General features: G+C 40.5%; 1 protein-coding gene across 1 annotated transcript in view; it reads left to right on the plus strand.

The window, feature by feature from the left end:
• Positions 1 to 15,830, plus strand: part of Dnah9 (dynein axonemal heavy chain 9) — a 349,492-nt gene that overhangs the window by 266,355 nt on the left and 67,307 nt on the right. Inside the window, 5 exon segments of the mRNA XM_048365947.1 lie at positions 417 to 605; positions 3,987 to 4,222; positions 7,107 to 7,229; positions 9,335 to 9,539; positions 11,907 to 12,071. Of these exon segments, the coding sequence (XP_048221904.1) occupies positions 417 to 605; positions 3,987 to 4,222; positions 7,107 to 7,229; positions 9,335 to 9,539; positions 11,907 to 12,071 (918 nt within the window).

Below are 15,830 nucleotides of genomic sequence, written 5' to 3' on the forward strand. Positions count from 1 at the left end.
ATTTATTTCCCTACCCACTGTAAATTATTTACTGTAGATAGTGTTGGCTTTATTTTCATTTCCACAGCATTCAGAGAAATGGGAGATATATTTAATTTTCTAGCATATCTTATAGACCAGGTATTGTGGTAAGTGGTTAATAAGGTCACATTCCACCCTCTCTATACCCATTTGCAGTGGGTGTGTCAGTTTCCTGGCAATCTGCTTTCAATCCCCTGTCCTCTTTCTGTGGCCCACATAATGCACAGCACACACAATAAGGACTTGCTTACAAAGGTGTTTGCTGTAGCCAGACAAATCCCCTGTGATGGACAGAGCTGTACTAGGGATGTCCAGCTGTAATCACTGAGACTAAAGCTGCAGCCCCGTTGCCTAAGGTACCACACTCTCTCTTCTCTTTGCCTTTGCGATGGTAGGTTGGAGGACTTGCATCTGAAAATGTGAGATGGGCAGAAGCCGTGCAGAACTTCAAACAGCAGGAAAGGACATTGTGTGGAGACATTCTACTTACCACAGCTTTCATTTCCTACCTTGGCTTCTTTACAAAGAAATACCGGCAGAGTCTCATGGATGGAACCTGGAGACCCTACCTGAATCAGCTGACGGTATGTATGGCCTTACCTCATGGGCTCGTGGGTACATGTGAGATCACACAACCATCCTATCTCCATCTATACCCCTCCTGCATCATCACTGCTGCCACCTGTGTCCTTGTGCATGCATTGCACTGTGGGCCTCTAGGCCACCAAAAGTCAGACTCTCACACTTGTTAATGAGGTTCTCTGTGGGAAACTTGGTCTTGGGCAAGAAGTTGTCTCCTGGCTTTCCTAAAAGCTATAAAAACCATCTGAAGATGTCAAAATATCTCTTTGTTCTCAAGTCAAATATTATAGGTGTAGCCAGAAAAGTCTCCCCTTCTCTCTATTACTGCACCTTATTACTGGGCCTAGTGTGTGCTCACAACTCAAAGACACCATTATAAAGACAGTTCCTCTATTACAAATCAGGAAATTCCTGCATGGGTTGTGCCACTTGTTTTCTCCATGTTAACTTTTATTCCCAATTCCTCCCCCTATGTCTGTCTATTCAATGTAACCGAGTAGGGAATACTAGCTCCTGATTACAGATCAACCTTAACCTGGATCCTGTGCTCAGAATATTCCTGATGTTCACTCAACTCATTCTCGTTGCTCTTGCTCATAGGTCCACAAATATCATGTGTATAAACAAGGTACAGAGACATTCAAAGACAGGGTGCCGGGGCTGGGGATATAGCCTAGTGGCAAGAGTGCCTGCCTCGGATACACGAGGCCCTAGGTTCGATTCCCCAGCACCACATATACAGAAAACGGCCAGAAGCGGCGCTGTGGCTCAAGTGGCAGAGTGCTAGCCTTGAGCGGGAAGAAGCCAGGGACAGTGCTCAGGCCCTGAGTCCAAGGCCCAGGACTGGCCAAAAAAAAAAAAAAAAAAAAAGACAGGGTGCCTTTGGCTCACTGGTAGTCCAGCTGACAAGATTAGGTTCATACTATTCAGCTACAAGAAGAGTCCTCACAGAAAGTTCACCCTGTACACTATGGGATGTATATTTTCTGACATCTGCTGAAATGAAATGGGAATCCTTGAAATGAAACATGCATTGTTTTCATAGTGATGGTTAGTTTCCCAGGAAAGGTCAAATAGCTGATGATCTGTTGAACAAGGGTTTAATATCTGGTACAGTACTAGGAATCATAGAGGTACTGGTTAAACTGTTACTACCATAATGGTACAAGTGATATGAGCTAGTTAAACAGAACTTTAGTTCATCTTTACCATATGTGGGAAAAAGAAATCATTGAAAGTACAACTGAGGGAAAAGATGAGTTACTAATTAGCAGGACATTGAAGATTTTTCTGGCTTTGTATGGGGATTGTAACCATTTTTGAACCACAGACTCCTTTGGCAGCGATTTACTTGGATCACAGTTCTGGAATCTGGGAAGTTCGAGAGCTCAACTCCAGCATCTGGTGAGGGCTTTCATGTGGCAGAAGAAAGAGAGGGAGCAAGAGAGGACCAAATAAATGTACTCTCGATAACTAACCAACTTCTCCCATAAAGACAGCAGCCACTGGAAGGGGTGCAGATCTCTCAGGGCTTAGTCACCCCTTACCAGGCTCCACGTCCAATACTTGTGCTGAAGGTTCAGTTTTTAACACACATACTTAGGGAACACATTCAAACCACTACAGGCAATCTGAGAAAGCCTATGAATTCCTTCTCAAAATAATGTTTGGTGCATAAAACAAACAAAAATAAAAATCCAAAGGTAAGAAAACATATCCAAATGTACTTCTGGTCCCAGAATAAGAACCCCCAATGGTGTGATTTCCATTTAGAGATTTGCTTGATGGTGTAGCATCTGCCATTTGTACCCTTAGTAGCCACAAAAGAAAAAAAAAGGAAAGAAAGAAAAAGAAAGGGAAAAAAGAGACAGGAAGTGGTTTGGAGAATTTTCCTGAGGTGACCAGGGAATACCAACTGCAGAGGTGAAAGAGATGAAGAGGTTAAAAGGGCATGTGTCTGAATCTCAAAAACATGATGCTGATTGAAAGTAGTCAGACATAAAAGGGCATGTCTTATACGATCTTATTCATCTTAAATTTCCAGGATAGGAAAATCCATACAGAGGGTCAGAAAATATATTAGCAATTGCCAAAAGTTCGGAGAAGAAAATGGGAAATAAATGATGAGTATGAGGTTGCTGTCCATTTTTTGTTTTGTTTCTTTATTCATTTGCTTTTTGCTTGTTTGTTTTTGCTTGATTTCATTTACTTTGGGTGGGTTTTTTTTTGTGGCTATTGTGTTGGTACTTGAGATTTATCCATGGCCTCCTGAATGCTAGGCAAGCATTCTACCATTCCAGGCATACCCTACAGTTTTTGTTTTCATTTTGTATTTGAGACAAGGTTTTGTTTACCTTTGCCTCACATTTATATCCTCCTTCCTGAGGCTTCCTGGGTTATAAGTGTGCGCCAGCACACCCAAACTGAGAAGCAGGTAGAGCTTTTGGAAGTAGATAGAACTGATGGGTACAACATAAAGAATGAACTAAATGCCATCAAATTGTTCACCTGAAAGTGGTTCATTTTATGTTGGCCATTTTCTCTTATTTTATGAAGTATATAAGTCATCAGTGAGAAAGATTGCTTATAAAAGAATTTAGTGAGCTGACAGAGGCCAAGAGAGGGGAAAGGGGAAGTCTAGCACCCATCAGGACCCCTGTGGAGACACAAGAGAGGACATGAGTCTTTTGGGAGGCTGGGGATGCCTGGCAAGCTTCCTGTAGGGCCCAGCCAGTGGAGTTGCTGGGGGCGGACTGGAGGAGGGCCTGCCAGCAGCCAGGCAGTGGAATGTTTGGGGCAGGGAAAAGCAAACCTCCCCAGCTGCTGGCAAGCTGATGAACTAGAAAAGGGACAGAATGGTTTGTGTGGGCTGATACCCACAGCAGAGAGCCCACGAGGCATGTGTTTGGAGAACACAGTCTGGTAAAGTTTCTGAATTCCTGTTCAGATGAATGTTTCTGTGCATACGATTACAGAGAAAACATACTAGAATACATTTGTGATCCCAGGACCAGAAACTCCCAAAGGGTTGATTTCTTAGAAATTGTGGGAGTATACACAAGAAACAGAAATGTAGCAGAGAAATAAATGTGTGTGTGGTTAAGGGTATGGTGGAGGTTGCAGATGAAAATATTAATCTCTAGTAGGAACTTGATCTAGACTCCTAGATAAAAAGCAAAGAGTTGACCGCCTAGACTGAATTTCTGTTGTTCATCCATCCAGAGGAAAAAAAGACTATCATGACTTTTAACACAATTGGCTTCCAGAAATAATCACACAGGCAGGAAAGCAATCTTCAAACGGATATTGATCCTGCTTTTAAAGGAGTTGTTTGAGCTAGTGAGACAGCAGTCACTCACTCTAAGCATGTGTCATATCCTCAGCTTCCCATCCCCATCACCCCAGCCCTGGACCCACTGAGGATGCTGACTGATGATGCCAATGTGGCTGCCTGGCAGAATGAGGGCCTCCCTGCAGACCGCATGTCCGTGGAGAATGCCACCATCCTCATCCACAGTGAGCGCTGGCCGCTCATGGTGGACCCTCAGCTGCAAGGCATCAAATGGATCAAAAACAAATATGGAGATGACCTCCGGGTCACCCAGATTGGTGAGAAAGGGTAAGTGGCCAATCACAAAAGCTACAATACTTGCCATTTGTGCAGTAGGGTAAGAAAAATGTGAAGAATAACTCCTAAGCCCTAGCGGCTTCTCTCTCTCTCTCTCTCTCTCTCTCTCTCTCTCTCTCTCTCTCTCTCTCTCTCTCTCTCTCTCTCTCTCTCTCTCTGTCTAGCCACAAGGTAACCCTCATGGTTCTCCTTCAGGTTTAGGAAATATCTCAGCAAAGCATGCCTAGATACCAAGCCTTTTCTTTCTCACTACAAATCATATACTACCTATAGAATGACTCCTAGTTTACCATAACTTATTATGTATTTGATCAAGAACCAGAAGAAAGGAGTATGAAGAATCTATCTTCAACTGATGAGCAAAAGGCTGAGCTAGAGGCCTGGCTCAAAGGATAGAGTCCCAGCTACAAGCAAGCAGGGCCTTGAATTCAAATTCAAGTGTGTGTGTGTGTTATAATCATTAATCATAAAAAACAAATCCCTCTTTCAGAGGGATTCTCAAGAAATAAACACCCAGGTAAGACATGCTATATTTTTACCTACATCTTAGTCACAGAATAATCTGGCACTGGCCTTCTTCCCAAACTTTGCTTAAACTAGTTCTTTCTAGTGCTAAGTGCACTTTAAACAGAAGGCTGTGTGTGGAGGAGTTGTTTCTTTGTTTTGTGCAATGTTACACCAATAGTATTTCAAACATTGTCTGATACATCATGGGCCTTCAATAAACATTTGTTCAGTTAATTCTCTATTCATGTCCATTGATTCCTTTTATATTGGGTTGTGTTCTAGATTTGTTGTTAATTATTTCAATTCAAATACTGTACTATATATAATATCTGTAATCTTTTGTCATCTGAATGAAAATTTGTTCAGCTCTCTCATTTGCCTTTTCATTTTACTTGTGGGGTTTGATATAATGCAGTTTATTTTATTGTAGTTTTTGTTTGTCCAAATTTAACACCTGGTGGTTCTTCTACAAATCAGTCTTTATCTCTAGAAATTATTTAAGTCTTTATCTACATTTTTAGTTGTCTATGGATTTTCTTTTTACATTGAGATTCAATCCCCTTAAATTTATTTTGCAATCCGAAATGAGACTAAATTTCTACCTGGTTAGTTATACCACCTATTACATTTTCCATTCTTTCCTCAGTTAATTAGAAATGCCATTTTACAATATTAAAATACTTTTGTAAGCCTTATTATTTTCTATTTATCTAATGTTATATTAGCTATTAATTATTTAGTTCTATATTTAGGAACATTTTCTGTTATCTCATCATTGTAAAACAAATAGGGGAAGGAGTTACAAACAAAACAATGAAAGAAAAGCCATAGTTAGTCTTTTAAAAATCCTATTGTTTAGTATCTGATTAGACAAGCATAGTGACACATGTCCATAGTACAGATAAATAGGGAAGGAGGGAAGGGAAGGAAGGAAGGAGGGAGGGAGGGAAGGAGGGAAATGGATGGATGGATGGATAGATAAATTTGAAAATATCACTAGATAAGTGCCTTGTCTTCATTATCAATTTATTTTCTTTACATCCTCGTTTTATTCTTTTTAGATTGTTTTACCTTAAGATCTTTGGTCATGTTCTGTAAAGCTTGATCATTGTTTTGGGGGATTGAACTGGAATTATATCAAAATTAAAAATTGAATCAGGGCTCTATTAACATGCTTATCAAACTCTTTATAACACTGAAAAGTTAAAAACAACCTAGATCTTTATGAACATATGGATAAGTAAATTCTGGCGTATAAATACTCTAACTACCCAGTCATTAAAACTATTTTAGAATATTTAACAGCATGAGGAAATGTTTACCATACATCACATACAAAAGTAGGTTACACAACTAAAGTGCTATGCGTTCAGTCATAGGAAAATGAATCTTGAAAAATCTAACTCAGATCTCCCTGTCTTCACGTCTCACACCCTCAGATACAACCAATCATTCAATCAATCACACCTCAGAAACACCTGGGAAAACACATCTATACTGAAAATACGCAGAATTTTTCCATCTTTCATTATTTCCTAAACAATACAGAAAAACAACAACTTGTGATGCATTATAAGGAAAACCATGGGACAATGTACACCAGTGATACACAAATATTATACTATTTTATAAAGGAACTTAACCATCCATGACAAGGGGTCCCTGGGGGCCTGGAATGAGTCCCCTAAGAGTTCCAAAAGACTATAAAACATACACAGTAAAAACTAAATTGGGGTTTTTGTTTTGTTGAGGTTTTTGTTGGTCATGGGGCTTGAACCCAGGGCCTGGGCACTTTCCCTGAGATTTTTCATTCAAGGCTAGTGCTCTACCACTTTTGAGCCATAGTGCCACTTCTGGGTTTTTTGGTGGTTCATTAGAGATAAAAGTCTGACAGACTTTCCTGCCTCAGCTGGCTTGGAACCTCAATCCTCAGATCTCAGCTTCCTGAGTAACTAGGATTATAGGCATGAGCTACCACACTTGGCTAAAAACTAAATTTTTAATAGCAAATGGAAGGGTTCCTTTTTATTTCTTTTTTTTAAATTCTTATCCTTAAGCAGTTGTATGAAGGGATTTCAACTGAACATGTCAACTTATGAGTACAATGTATCTAATCATTGTCACCCCTTCCATCACCTTTCCCACCAGATTATAGCTCAAATTCATAATTACTTTTTATATTCAATTTTTCCTCATTTCTAAAATTGTATGAAATCACATAATGCCACTTTAAATAGAGAAAAATGTAATCTCTAAAGACATTTCTAATAGCTCTGTGTTTCCAAGTTTCCCACTGCACCTTGGGGGCCACAGTTGCCTCTGAAGCCAGCTTTCCCATGGACTCATGCTGCCTGACTTGCTTTCCCAGCTACCTGCAAACCTTAGAGCATGCTCTGGAGACTGGAGATGTGGTGCTCATTGAAAATCTAGAGGAATCCATCGATCCTGTGCTGGGTCCTCTGCTTGGGAGAGAAGTTATTAAGAAAGGACGGTAAGAGTTCCATGTGTGTCTGCCCCTTATGAGGACCCAGATCCAGGTCTCTGACAGGACTATGGAGAGCTCCATTCTTCCTAGAATCTCCTGTCCTCAGGCAGCTTCCTCCAGCAGGAGCAGAGGACTAGAAACTGCCCTTAGCTCTAAAAGAGGACTTTCTGGAATAGACAGACTTTGCTTCCATCCCTCAGTGATTCATTGACCTCCTTCTAGAAGGCCACTGGGTATGATCTGGGAGGAACTTTGTGGCAAGTGATTAAAAAAAAAGACTGACTTTTAAGATAAGCATTTATTTGTTGTTGTTTTTTAAAAATTATTATTAATTGTTAAGTACTTATACAAAGAGGTTACCATACCATAAGTTAGATTATGAGTATAATGCATTTGGATAAGTGCTACCCCTTCCATCATTCTCCTCCATCTTTTCTATTCCATTTTTACATAATATACATTGAATATAATTATTACATTTACTTATCCTTCTTCCCTCTATTTTGCTGCCTTTTAACATATTTACTATAATGTCCAGGGAGATTATTTTACTGTTTGTAATACATTTGAATCTGTAGTTTGATACCTTTTATGACATTAAAAAATTATTTGCATTTATCTTTTCAAGTTTTGTCTTTTGCTCCTCATTCCTCTTCTCCTTTTTGTGGATTTTTTACCCCCTGTTGTCATTTTTTTTTTATTTTGATGCCCTTTGTATTGCATGTAAGTTTCTCTGATTTGGAGATGGGAAGGGGAATCACAGAAATGGTGAGAGAAAGGACAAAGGGTGAGCCAATGCAACAGTGATACTCACAAGACACTATGTTGGAAGTGAACTTTACAACTTGGCATGGGAGGGGAGCCAGGAGGAGTAATAACAGGAGAAAACGTGGGAGGGGGTAACAATGTTCAACAAGAGTTATACTCATTTCCTTACTTAAATAACCCCTCTGTACATCACCTTTACAAGATGAGCATTTGATCCAATCTAAATGTTTTGAATTTTGAGAATTGGCCTCCTTGTCACCTTGATGAGCCTCTGTGATTTAGTGTGCCAGTATATAACCCAGGCTTGGCAGGTACAGGGCAGAAAGGGGATGGAGGGGAGAACCAGAGAAAGCAGAAAGCTGTCAGCACATCCAGTAGGGAGTGGTCATTTTCATGAAGGCATCCTTGACTCAGGCACCATCTTAAGTGTTTCCTTTTGTTATAACAAGATACTTGGTGCCTTGTAGTTTATAAAGAAATTAGCCTAATTTAGCTCACAGTGTTAGACACCACTCCAAAGTGTCAGCCCCATCTTTTAGACCTGAGCTGAGAGCCTCTGACTGCCCCACGACATTCTGGATGTCATCCTGACATGAGTGTGTGTGAGAAGGAGGGAGATGAGATCATGTGGCCAGAGGAAGTGAGAGACTTGAGTTTCTCATCACAATCCATTCTTTTGGGAACTGAGCCACTCCCACCAGACCTGACCCACCGTCCAGTAACATCATTAATCCCTTCCCAGGGAAGTAACCTCAGGATCTCTCACAAGATCCCACCTTATTACCATCTCAGTACCATTACACTGGAGACTAAGTGTCTAGCACATAAACCTTTGGGGAAGCAAACCATATCTGAGCTACAGCAAAAGTCTCACTCACTGCTTGGGCCCTAAGTTGCCCTTCAAGACTTTAGGTCGTGCTCACTTGTACCTTTAATTGTTTCCCCACATTGAAGTCATTCAGCCATGAGGAAAAAAGCAAACCTTGTAATAGGTAGCCTAGGAACACATTTTTGTCCACTAGAAGATACCCCCTTCCTCCACCAAATGCTTTACTGCCATCTACTGGAATGTTTTTGTAGTCTCCTAATCTGACCACAATGGGAATGGGATATCTCTAGAGTTTCACAGTGCAAAATCAATATGGTGGCCAAGCGCTTATACCTCTCAGCGCTCATTTGGACAAAGAAGGATCCTACAATGCTTGATGAATATACTTAGAGAAAAATCCATCCAAATATGGCAACACTACTGGTTATGATCTTGAAAAAAATTCTTAAAATTCTGACCCTGACCAAATCTCACAGAAAAGTACCCCATTGTCACTTGAACCTTTATATTCTAGATTTATTAAAATTGGAGACAAAGAATGTGAATACAATCCCAAGTTCCGGCTCATCCTTCACACCAAGTTGGCCAACCCTCACTACCAGCCAGAGCTGCAGGCCCAGGCCACCCTGATCAACTTTACAGTGACCAGAGATGGCCTGGAGGACCAGCTGCTAGCTGCCGTCGTGAGCATGGAAAGGCCAGACCTGGAGCAGCTGAAGGTACGCTGGGTGTTCACTGAGGTAGGAAGGAAAGAAGGGAGAAAAGGATGTGAAAAGGGGAGGTGGAAGGAATGATTGCTCTGTCAATAGAGCCTGCAGTGTATTCCACTCTGAGAACTGGGTAGGGGGATGATTTTCCTTGACCCAAACATGGTGGGTTCTGCAAAGTGTTGGCAGAAATCAACCCCTTCAAGTCACCCAGGAATACCTAAAGGGAAGAGAGACTGTGGAGAGCTGAAAGACAAAAGCAGAGAAACCACCTGTCTCAAGAGCAGGGCCTGACAGAGAGCTGTGAGCCTCTAATCACACATGCTTATATGTGGCCAACATCCACACCTGAATGGAATTACAGTTTGAAAGGGTAATAAGAATAGGCTCAGTCCTGTGAGAATGGTCTTAGGCCCCTGTGGGTATCATACCAAAATTCCATAGTTGGTGGCACCTCCACAGTTCTGGAAGCAATGAAATCAGGGTCCTGGGGCACTTGGTTTCTGGTGAGGCTTCTCTCCTTGGCCTGCTCACGTGACCTCTTCTCCTGCATGCCTGGGTTCTCTTCCAAGAGCACGAATCCCATCGGACCAGGGCTCCACCCCTGTGACTTCATTTATCCTGGATCATCTCCATAAAGACCCTTGTTTCTGATACAGCTGAAGGGCTTCAATATACAAATTTGGAGGGTAACACAGTTGAGTCCACAGCAGACAGCATGTTTTATTTCTCTCTTTAAACTTGATTATATTAAATAATGCCAGCATAAAATTACAGTGTCTGTAAGAGTAAGTTCAAAGCTCCCTTAGACTTGATGAACAGACACTCATGGAGCACTAGATCCATAACAAGGAAGATAGTATGTTAAGTCCGAAGGATACAGTCTAGTGGAGGAGCACAGAAAATAAGAACACAAGTGGAGAAGGTAGTAAGAACTTTGAAGATAATGAGACAGGGTAATATTAGAAAGTCAGAGGGATGACTTAAATAGTAGAGAACAGTTGAATCGATTCCTAAATAAATGGAAAGTATGTGGGCACAGGGCATCAGCAGCAAAGAGAAAAGTGAATTCTGGTCTTTTAGGGCATGAAGGAGATTTGTTTTCAAGAAATATGTATAGAACACAGACCAGGTTAACGTTTGGCTGAAACCTCAACACATAGGTTGGAGCTGTTCTTTCCACAGATCAACAGGCTGTAAAAGGGCCAAGAAGATACAGCCTGAAGTCAATTCCCCAGGCCCTAAACTAAAAATAAAAAGTGCCCAAAGCTTCTGGATATAGAGTCTCACCATCAAGAAGGAAAGAGGAAGTGAGACTCTCATACCAGTCCCCCTTCTACCTGAAGAAGGCTTTCGCAAAGATCTTGTCTGAACCAAGCCCAACAGTAGCTGCTTATTCTTTTTAAGGAATCCATGGGAGAGGGGTCATTAGAGTGGTGAAAGAGAAGATGCCCCAGACAAAGAGAATTGGTGCTTTCTTCTATTCAAAGCCATGAATTCTGGGAAGTTGCACTGATTGTGTTACCAGTGAACTAAGCATATCTCAGGACTCCCAGGAGAAGGAAGCGGACATATCCTCAGCAGGATGATGATGTATGAAGAGCATAAACCAGTCAAAGGCCTCATGTCCAGAAAAGTTATCCTCTGTATCTGTAAGGGGCAAGGCCCAGTACATTTTTGGATACCAAGATCAGCTGATGCTCAAGTTCCTTATTTAAAATTGTGTAGTCTGGCCAGCCACTGGTAGCTCTCACCTGTAATCCTAGCTACTCAGAAGGCTGAGATCTGAGGATCTCAAAGCCAGCAATTCAAAACCAGCCCAAGCAGGAACATCGATGAGATTCTATCTCCAATTAATCACAGAAAAAGCCAGAAGTGGTGCTGTGGTTCAAGTGGCAGAGTGCTAGCCTTGAGCAAAAGGAGGTCAGGGGCAGCATCCTGTCCCAGAGTTCAAGCCCCAGGACCAGCAAAAAAAAAAAAAAAGTATAGTCCTTGCATTTAACCTACACATCCTTCCAGATATTTAAAACCATTTTTAGATCACTTGTGATAACTAATACAGTATGAATGTATACACTATTCTGTTTTGGAAATTATGGCAAGTAAAAGTCTTTTTTTTAGTGATTTTCAATGGGAAGCTAGTTAGCTTTAAAGAACTAGCAATACCAAGGGCAACTATGAATGGTTCAGCTGGAGTTTGACTCTTCTTGCTCATCTCTTCTGTTCATCTCTTTGCTCACAGCCTCAAGTATGCTCCTGTTTACCTCCAGTTTACTCTGTCTGCGGGGAGAAATTATAGCTCCTTGGAACACTGATTTATTTAGTCAAACCAGTCTTGAAAGTAGGATGTTCTGACTCCCTCTTCCTTGATATTTACAGTCGGAGCTCACAAAGCAGCAGAATGAGTTCAAAATTACACTGAAAACATTAGAAGACAACCTGCTCTCTCGCCTCTCCTCAGCATCTGGAAACTTCCTAGGTGAAACAGCCTTAGTGGAGAACCTAGAGATCACAAAGCAAACGGCTGCGGAGGTGGAGAAGAAGGTACTATTGCTTGGGTGAATCTGGGAGGCCACAGAAGCTGTGTACTTGAAAGCCTGGCAGAGTTAGTGGAATTGCCCTGAGGCTGAACAATCACACTGATTCAGGTGGGATTCCATCCTATTTCTAGTGGGAAAACCCACAGAACTGGTTAAAAAAAACAAAAACACCTCACAAGTCTGATTTTACTATTTATTTATTCATTCATTTATTTAAGTAATGAGATTTGAACTCGGAATCTTATATTAGTTAGGATGGTGCTCTACCACTTGAGCCATCCCTCCAGCCCTGCTTTTTTCTGGTTATTTGGGGATGGAATCTAGTCAACTTTTCTTCCCAGACTGGCCTCAATCAAGCCAAGATCATTCAGACCCCAGCCTCCCAAGTGGCTAGGATTACAGGTGTGAGCACCCAGCATCTGGCTACAAGTCTGCTTTCAATGAGAAAACTTCAGTAACTTCCCAGGAAATCTCAGCCTCTGATAGCTGGGAAGCAATTCTATCTGTAGTTTCTTTATTTTGCCATCTTTGGAAGGCTTTCATTTCCCCTACATGACACTCGGAGAAACTTTGATGGGGAAGGGTTCCAGCTCTTACCTTTTCCCCACAGACTACCAAACCTATACAAGCCTTCTGGATCTTAGACCCACACTCTCAGGCTTGATGCGGTTCTAATTAGGATATTGTACCACTATAACAGTGTCCAGGAACCACACATCTACTATCAATCCATTGGGATTTCTCCAAAGATGAAAGGTTTTGTTCTAGGTATGGACAAAGTAGAAGAACTACAAAGTATGCTGGATATTCAGCTTAGTGGTAAAATTCTTGCCTCTTATACAGGAGTCCATAGGTTCCATTTCCAGTACTAAAGAAAGGGGAGGGAAAGGGAAAGAGAGAGAAGGGAAGAGCAAAGTGGGTAACCTGGCCATTCATATTGGAATACTTAATTTGGGCTACCTTGGAAAAGAGGAAGGTCTGGTCTGGATTCAACTCAACAGCTGCTGTGTGACCTCCCTGTCTACAGAGGGAGGCATGTGAGTTTGTAAAGTAATTGCTTTAAAGAGTCTGCTGCCCTGGGCCAAAGAGACCCAGCTCACATTGAGGGAGTGTGTCAGAGGCCATGATCGTGTCTACCAAGCACGATTCCATTCTCTTACTCTAAGAAGTCACATTTTTAGCCTTCCACAAATGAGTCAAACAGCTTTCTGTGCCGGCTTATTTCATTTCACCTGATATCCTGGACTTTTGTGTATTTTGACACAAAAGACAGAATTCTGTTCTTTTGTTCAATTGTATAATCATCCATATGTATGCATAACATTTTCTTTGACCATAGATATTGTGGTTGATTCCATAGCTTAGCTGTTATGAATAATGCTGCAGTAATGTAACAGTGCAAGTAATTCTTTTTCTTTGGATATATACCTGGAAGTGGGATTGCTGAATTACGTAGCATGTATATGCATGAGTGCCTATGTGTCTGTGTCTGTGTTGGTACCAGGTTTGAACTCAGAACTTGGCACTGTCACTCAGTTTTCTTGCTCATTGCTGGCGCTGTGCTACTTGAACCATACCTCCAGTCTGGCATTTTGCTGGACAACTGGAAATGGATTCTCACAGTTTCTGCTCATGCTGACATCAAACCATAATCCTCTGGATCTTAGCCTCTTGAGTAGCTAGGATTATAGACATGAGCCACCAGCATCCAAATCATATGGTACCTGTTATATTTCTCCCTACTGTCCCCCATGGTAGCTACAGCCATTTCCATCCCCACCAACAGTGTGTAAGAGGTCCTTTTTCTCCACCATCCTTGACAGGATTTTTTTTCTATCTACTTGAAAATAACCATTCTAACTAGGAATTTTTTTCTAATTTATTGATTTTTTTTCTTTAGCCCTCTTCTCCTGTCCTTTGCTAGTTTTAAAGCTTTTCAATCTTTCCCCTTATTGATGACTCTTCTTTCATTTATACATAAAAATGTGTTTCATTTTAAATATGTAACTTTAATATAATTTTAATGAAGCCTAAAATTAAGCAATATTTCCAGCTTCTTCCAGCACAACGTAAAGAGTTTAGAGAATTTTCATGCTGATCACTTCTCCCCATCTTCTGTTATTATTTTTAATATATCTTATGGCTTGTTATTGTTGTTAAGAATCTGCTTTCAGTCTAATTTCAATCCTTTAAAAGTATTTTGTTCTTTCTAGCCTCTTCTAATATTTTTTCATCATGGATCTGAAGTTTCACTTATGCCTATGAATGATGTTCTTCCCACAAACATCTCTGATTTTCAATTTGGAAAAGCACTAACTGTTATAGTTTCAAACACTGTCTTTCCTTCGCTCTATTCACGTCTATTCTCTACTTATTTCTGTTAGATATATTTGAATTTTCTCATCCCATCTTCCAAGTCTCACAAATGGCACAGCCTATTTTTCTTTTTTCTGAGCCGCTTTTGTAACCATTCCCTCAGATCTCTCTAGTCAACCCATATATTTTTCCACTTAAATAACTCTACTTTCCTGTTTTACTTAGCTCTGTTTTAAACAGGCCAGCTTCTTTCGATAATGTCATGTTGTATGCTTACTTTCCTGCTTACTGCTCTTAAGCATACTTAATTAGTGGTTACTTTGAGATTCCTCAATCATCTTTAGTGCTTAAGATGCTAATTCTTCTGAAGTTAGGTGAGTTTTGTTTTTTTAGAAGTTTTGGGTTTTTTTTTTTCAGTTTTGTTTGTTTTGTTTTACACTGTTTGAGGCAGAGTCTCTGTGTACCCCAGGCTGGCCTCATACACATCATCTTCCTGTCCTAGGGTTTGGAGGAGAGGCCTTCTAATTGTCCCCTTTAGTAACACAGTAACACTTCCTCCTGAGGTTTGTAACTGATCACTTTGAGGACATCTTCAGTGGTGATCACTTTTCCTCTGGGACTCTCAAGGGTAGTTTTTCTCTATATTTTAGTCTAAGGGCAGAACTTTTGGAAGTTTATAACTAGTAGCATATTCTTTTTTTTTAATTGGTAAAAAGATTATCACTAGTATATAAAAGCAAATGTTTATTGTTTGCAAGAAAATTGGACCATAAAGTAGATAAGCTATTCAATTACCTAATTAACAGAAAGACAACAAACATGCAAATTAAAAGGCGCTACATTTTAATTTGTATAAGAAGAAACAAATTTAACCTGGTCTATGAATATGACTATTAAAAACTACAATATTCTCTAATTTTCCTGAATATTAAATATTCAAACAATGAGTTCACAAATCAGTTTATAGTACCACATTCTTACACAAATCAATCTCCTTGAGGTTTAGGCCTCTTTGCATTTTTTTGTTTTTTAGTTTTTTTGGGGGGACAGGTTGCCAGTCCCAGGGCTTGAACTCGGGGCCTTGGTACTGTCCCTGAGTTTCTTTTGCTCAACACTAGTATTCCACCACTTGAGCCACAGCACCACTTCTGGATTTTTCTGAGAAGTTTATTAGAGATAAGTGTGTCATGGACTTTTCTGCACCAGCTGGCTTTGAACAGCCATCCTCAGATCTCAACCTCCTGGGTAGCTAGGATTACAAGCATAAGCCACCAGTGCCCAGCTTCTTTGATTATTTTTATCTGTGATAACATTTTCTAATAGAAACAACATTCCATTGTAGAATTTTGTGTGTGTGAATTGACATACTATTTCTCATACTATTCTCATACTATTTCTCATACTATTGACAACTATTTCTCAAAAATTAAGAAGGGACTTTGGGTGT

Source organism: Perognathus longimembris, chromosome 17, assembly GCF_023159225.1.
Source record: "Perognathus longimembris pacificus isolate PPM17 chromosome 17, ASM2315922v1, whole genome shotgun sequence".
Classification (NCBI taxonomy): domain Eukaryota; kingdom Metazoa; phylum Chordata; class Mammalia; order Rodentia; family Heteromyidae; genus Perognathus; species Perognathus longimembris.